The 6,906-nt window shown below is 39.1% G+C and overlaps 1 protein-coding gene across 5 annotated transcripts in view; it reads left to right on the top strand.

The window, feature by feature from the left end:
- The first annotated feature begins 1,477 nt into the window (after positions 1-1,477).
- rgs12a (regulator of G protein signaling 12a) overlaps positions 1,478-6,906 on the top strand; it is a 66,003-nt gene continuing 60,574 nt past the window's right edge. For 4 of the 5 annotated variants that reach the window (XM_038309127.1, XM_038309125.1, XM_038309126.1 and 1 more), the window contains exons 1-2: positions 1,945-2,144; positions 4,306-6,128. In XM_038309127.1, the coding sequence (XP_038165055.1) occupies positions 4,377-6,128 (1,752 nt within the window). In that variant the 5' untranslated portion in view covers positions 1,945-2,144; positions 4,306-4,376. Of the gene's footprint in view, positions 1,587-1,944; positions 2,145-4,305; positions 6,129-6,906 lie in introns of those variants that run through there. The other variant, XM_038309124.1, reaches the window with a different exon arrangement.

Here is a 6,906-nt window from a genome sequence, read left to right as displayed (position 1 = left end):
GTCACCTTCATTATGACAACTGTATGACGATCAGAGCTGAGCAGTTTGAAGGATGACACTGTGTGGTTTGACACTGGTTGACAAGGATCAGTGAGCTTTTCCTATTGCCACCAAAAGCTGATTTTTGCTGGGTTTAAATGGGTTTTTTGGCAAGTAGGAAGTGGGTATTAGAGTTGCTTTAACCTCTGGTGTTGTGGAGGTTGAGAAATCCTCCACTTCAAAAGTTCAGTCTGTGGCATAACTACCAGCATCTCTCTGCTTACCCATTATGCTGTAATAAGGCAAAACTAAGCAAGGGTAGGCTTTGCTAGCTTCCACTTTTTCATCCTTTTCCACCTAACCGCCATATCCACCCTTAGCCATGGCCATCAGGGTCTCTTGGTACCAACAAATTTGGGGGACTTATTATTTTTGTTTTGTCATAACACGATCATCTCTTATATAGGAATTATTAACTACGTAAAACATATCATTTTCTTGTCTGTTCTTCTCCATTTGATCAATATGTTCGGGGTTAATACAGCTACAGCCTGACAAAATATGCAGGGCTTCACTATGCGCAACAACATGGTCATGTGCAATAATAATAATTTAGTTACTAAGCAGCATTGTAAATTGTAAATACTGTCGATTGTATACTGTAAACCTTATCTTATTTTATACTTATATCTTATTTGTAATTACAATCTTATTTTTCTCTCTTCCATAAACGGTTGCATTGCAAGAAGAGAATTTCCCGCAAGGGATTAATAAAGTAATTCTGATTCTGACTGGCGGACTCCTCTTAGAAAGGAGGGTGTTAATATTTTTCATAATTTACTTTTGGAAGCACTTAGTTGTTTCCTGGAAGGTTTCAAAGGGTTGCAAGGGTCTACTGTCTCCCAATAAATAAAAATAAATAAATAAACACCATCTTGCACATTCACGAGGTTTGGCCTTTTAAAAAGAATCTGGGGTCAGTAATCACAGAACCTCCACCATGCATTACAGTAGAATTAAGTTGCTTTTCCACTAATTCTGCTGAGAACCTCTTTCTTGTAATCAGATCAAACACTGCTCCACTTCTATTAGCATTTAGACAAACTTTTTAGTGCAAAGACAGAAATAAATGTTGAGATAATGGTTGGTTCTGGTCTATCTTTATCTGAAAAACAAAAAACAAATCACTTCTGAGACTATAATAGCTTCTTGGAAAATATCAAGAATATCCTTGTAGTTTTACAATGTGTTTATAACAAACAAATCTTTTTTTCTTTTTTTACTCCCAGAGACAGTAAACTATGGCATGCACATACTTATGCTATTTATGGTAAATGCAGCAAAGTAGAACAACTGCCCTGCTTGCCTGATAACCCTGTTATCACATGACACGTGTTCAAATAAGCGCTGTCCCTCCTTTTTTTTGACGTTTCCAGGAGTGTTAAACTGATCTGCACATGTGTAAAAAAAAAAAACAATGTGTACAACCGTTGGAGCCCTTTGACCACTCAGGTATTGTTTCCACAGCACCTGTTGCGTTAGAGTGGAACCAAGCTGGTACTAATGCCATTAAAAAGATAAAGCGGACAGGCTTCTAAAACATACCGGTAAGACACGTGCATTGTTTTTCCTCCTATTTTTGAAATAAGTGAATTAATTTTGTTTTGCAAAGTGAAAGTTGTGGGCGCTCGTACTTCTGGACTTTTTCGAAGGACAACAACTGATGAGTGAGTGGAAGTAGGCTGCAATTTTCTTGTGAGGAAATGAGTCTAAAATATTCAAAGTGCTTTTAAATATGATTAAATTGGGTTAGAATTAACATTTCAACCGCTTCTGGCGTCAGCCAATAGCATCGCCCTACTCGTTTGAATATTGAACTAGGCGGGCCTGGTGATTGGTCAGTAGGATGGGTCACGTGGTCTTGAAACGTTACGCTGTCATGGTTACAATGAAAGACGCATTGTGATTTTCACGAGGGGAGGAGGTGTCGAGGCTGGGAGCCATATGGACCCCCGAATCAATGCCAGCTAATGTTTAGAGTTATCTCTCGCTGAAAAATCAACGAAAACTGGGATATATGGCGTAAGAAACGTCAACCGGTGGACTTATTTTAAGAAGGACGTAAGAACGCCGAGGTTTATCGGAACTTTATAAGGCATACACAGGTATGTAAATATATGTTTTCGTAAAGAACTCTTAATTAAAGTGCGAAAGTAATGAAATTATCGGGCTTTAATGATTATTTTGTTGAAGAGAAGATATATGACCGCCATATTTCCTCTGAAAAATGTTTTGAACGTGTTAAATTTTGTGGTTAGCTGAAAGATAAAAAAAAAAAATGGTGTCATTAAAGTGCTGGTGAGTAAAAAGCCAGATGGTTGTTTAGGAAGGGGTGGGGGGGAGCAAGGGTGGAAAATAAAATCTGTGTTTGGAGGTAAAAGATCCACCTGTTACATCTCTGACAGATAATTGCTAAAACAAGATTGATGTCACATATGTTAGATTTGAATTATTAAGCAAATGGGAGCACTTTATTGAATTAAGACAACACTGCAAACTCTTGCTTTGCATTTTTCTTTATATTTATGAATGCAATGTCCAAATGTTATCTCTCTTATTAAAATTAGTGACTGATTGTGTTTGTAAACACACAAACTGCTTGTTAAGAGGACATGGCATTGGCAAAGATGTTTTGTAAAAATAAGTAAATGTTTTAAATGCATTTTTAACTCATTTTCACCTAAAAGGTTCCTTATTTTTTTTCTTTAGACATAGACAGATTTATTTTTGTCATTTTATATACACGAGTGTATACAGAAAGAAATTTAGTTTAAAAGAGCTCTTGACAATTTCATTTTTTAAAGTGCAGCCTTGAAAAACAGTAATAAATACATAAAAAAATACTAATATAAACATATGACTGTATTGTTATTTTCTTTGTCATGTGTTGGTCATAAACTATAAGCCTGTTCTTTATAAGATTCAATTTAGAAGAATCTTTAACAGGCATGGACAGAAACAAGAACCTCATGCATAAAACTTCCTTATTGCAGTTATTCTGGTATAAACTAATACAACCATTTATAACTTTTATACAACTATTTATAACTATCTTTTTTATTTGATTTAAAACAGAAAAGCACCTACTGTTCCCACTATGGCTAAGATGATGTAGCACATTGTCTAATGATAATTTGTACGTTTGAATGAACATGTTTCAGGAGGATTATGAACCCAAACTGAATTTAGTGGTAGTTTTTTTAAAGAGTGCAGATTATGCAGATTATTTTTAGTTGCTGTTATGCTTGAGTCACACAAGTATAACAAGTTATTAATAGCTGATTAATTAGTCAGGCTTTCTTCTCAGTTGGCTTGCCTGCAGGTAGCTGCTAAACCAGCTTGCTGCTTGAAGCTTGCCAAGTATAGTGTCAAAACTGTTACCTTGATAACAGCGAGGAGTGGCACTCCTTTCATTTTCACATCACGGCTTGCCATGGTTTTCTTGGTAAGAGATAATGCCAAGAAACTAGATCTGTATTTCATTTAAGGAAGGGAAACGTATACTGACCCATTTCTATCCAGTTGAGCAGAAGAGGTCGGTCAGGGGAGAGTGATGCAATCCGCCAATATTTTTTAAAGGATTTTTAATTGTAAGAACAGTATGAAACACTTTTTTTGAGCACAGACCTCCGCCAAGTTGCTAGGGAAGCAACTTGGCGGGAAGAATTTACCTTAATTTTAGTTATTCTAGTTTTTTTTTTTTTGTATATTAATCCACCTCCACATTTTTTTTACGCCTGATAAATATTTGTGAAGTATTGTTTATTTAGACTACGTTTTCTGAAAATTGTTTATTTAGACTACGTTTTCTGAAAAATTACAAATTACAAATAATTGAGAAACCAAAAATCTATTTGTAAATAAAGCATTTTTTTCCACATATCTTGAGCAGGAATAAAATGTGATGAATGCATAAAGCGGCGTGTGTATCATACTATATATACATATGTATGACATATATACATATATATATAAACGTAACATGCAACATGGATACGAACCTTATTCATATTTTAACATTTTTCAGTGTTATGTCACTTTACCACCACCCTGTTGTACTGTTTAACTCTTTGATCTACAGTCACACATTTTTTTTCTTAAGTAGACTAAACATTCTTTGTGTTTTTTTGTTATTTTTTTGTTTGTTTTTTTGCTTTAAAAGATAAATGAATTGAATAAATTGAGCCACCTAACATTATTTAACGTTCCTGTCAAAGTGATGCATTGCTAAAAGAGGTAATCAGTTTTCTCTTTTTCTAATTGCAGGATGACAACAACACAGTAGTGTTGGCAATCAAAGGGTTTTTCGAATTGATCTCAACACCCTAAGAATTAAAATGAGGATACAAGGGCAGCCAGAGGGAGCACGAAGACGCCTGGATATGAACCTAGCTGGTGAGCTGCGGGATGTGGAGATCATCCGTGGTCGTGCTGGCTACGGTTTTACAATTACAGGACAGAAACCGTGTGTCCTGAGTGGCATCATGGAGGGGAGTCCTGCTTATGTGGTGGGGTTAAGACAAGGAGATCGGATCATGGCTATCAATGGAGCAGACGTGTTCGCAGATTCTCATGAAACGGTGGTGCAGCTGATTGGCGGCTGCAAAGGGCCCCTGCATATGTTGGTGCTCTCAGAACGCCGAATAATGGCAAACCCCATCCTTAATGATGCCAAGTTTGGGTTTGAGCAAAAAGGCAACGTTTTTCAAAAGCCGAGTGTTCTCCGCACGATATCGCATGACTCTAGCCGACCGTCCTGTTATCCTTCCAATGGCGTCACAGCTAAACAGAGGCCCGTTTCAGAGCCTGACATGTTCATGTGGTCGAAGCAGCTAAATGCTTTATCAGAGAAGGTGAAGGTGGAACAACCTGCAGTGAGAGACACAGATACTGTCTTAACAGATGCTGAAGTTCATCCAGACTGGACTGTTTTAAACATGACTTTGGTGGTCGGCTACCTCAGCTCCACTGAACTGATCCTGAACACCAGTGATGCAGAGAGCAACAGTTTAAAGGCCATTCGGGAAAGAATCCGACAGTTGGGCACTGAGCAGGATACCCACACTCTGGTGATGATGAAGGTCATGTATGATTGCGTTCGACTGTGTGACGACGCAGGAGCCGTTTTGGCCGCCTTCCCTGCTGAGAACCTCGTTTTAGGAGCTGTTTGTGCCGAGGATCCACGTTTCTTCTGCCTGGTCACCACGGCACACATCATCGGCGGCCGTGTACCAGAGGATGAGCCTCTTCGGGCATCCTGTCACGTCTTCTTCATCGACCCGGAGCTGGGAAATCATAAGGATCATATAGGCATTGCTGGCCGCTTTGGCTTTGACTGCACCCCAGATCCAGATGCTTTGGGCTGCCTGGAGTTCCCACAGACTCCCCTAGATGTGCTGCACTTCGTTACAGTCCTGTATGGTGACCTGGGAGAGGGGGTGGAAAGACTCCGAGCCAAACTGGACATGGAGACTCAGCAGCAGATCAAGGAAATGGACAGCACAAGCAAACTAGGCAGCGCCAGCAGCAGCGGGGACAGCGGGATTGAAAATCCTTCCCCCCCTGAGGAGAGAGAGGAAGGGGGTTTCCCTTCTGATATCCCAAATCTCTCTGGGTCCAACCTCCCCAGCTGTCCATGGGATTGCTCCTCGGCTGAAGTCGTTACCCCGATAAACCTTGGCAAGGATGGCCAGAATCAGAACAGCGCCAGCACACATTCTCTTTCAGAATCCCTACCTGGCCCGGATTCTCTTATAAGCTTTTACGGAGGTCCCCCGCCCAGGCTGGAGTTCCACTTCAAGCCCCCGCCTCCACCTCTTCCTCTGGGTAAAAAACCAAACTTCCTGGCTCATCCTATGAGAAACAGTCAAAGGTGGTTTTCAAAGCAAAAAAGGCCTAAAGCTTTAAGCAGTGACTCCTTACATCAAGACACATCCAGCGCCACCACAAATAACCCCCCTCCTCCACTGGGCCAGGTACCCTCAGACAGGTACCAGTCCACAGAGGCCATGATTCCTCCTAGAGAGGAATGGACCCGAAGATTTCTTGAACAAAGGCAGAAACAGAGGACAGATGGCAGCTTCAGAAATGTAAGAAATCTCCCCGTTCCTCCTTAAACTTTCCAATTAAATGAGATTAAATCTTTAGCTTTAACTCAAAAGGATTAGTTAATATAAACAGATTTAAAGTGGCTCGTTTTTCATTTTGTCTCGATCGATTGGTATCGACTGGAGACACTTCTTAAATGAAAATCTGTTGATCTGAGGTATAGCAGCCCTAAATAGACAATTGTTGGTTTTTTTTTTACTGTAGAATAAATATGTGTTAAAGCCTAAAGCAGCACAGAGATTATTTTTATTATAAATAAGGGGTGCTGTCCAAGCTTACACCCATCATGGACAACACCTCTCACCCTCTGCACCAGACTGTAGAGTAGCTCCTTTAGTGAAAGACTTTTACACCCTGTTTGTATAAAGGAGCACTACTGCAGGTAATTCATCCCTGCTGCCATCACACTTTACAATGTGGCACTATAACTGCAATAACGTACAATAACTAATGTGCAATCACTATTTAATACCCTGTGTAATAACCAGTTTATATTTAAGACCCAGTTCAATAACTATATATATAAATGCCCATTTAATACCCTGTGCAATAACCCTTAGTAATAATCCTGTTAAATAAGAGACTTCAGCTACTATATATATATATATATATATATATATATATATATATATATATATATATATTTGGACACACTGTATATACTATATATACCCCATGCACATTTTCCTCCTTTTGCACCTTTCTGTGCAGATTATAAAGCCTGTGAGATTTATAAAGCCTACCAATATAAATGCTAAT

The sequence above is a fragment of the Cyprinodon tularosa genome, unplaced genomic scaffold, assembly GCF_016077235.1.
Source record: "Cyprinodon tularosa strain WSP-4 unplaced genomic scaffold, ASM1607723v1 ctg658, whole genome shotgun sequence".
Lineage (NCBI taxonomy): Eukaryota > Metazoa > Chordata > Actinopteri > Cyprinodontiformes > Cyprinodontidae > Cyprinodon > Cyprinodon tularosa.
This window is presented reverse-complemented; position numbering and strand designations above follow the sequence as displayed.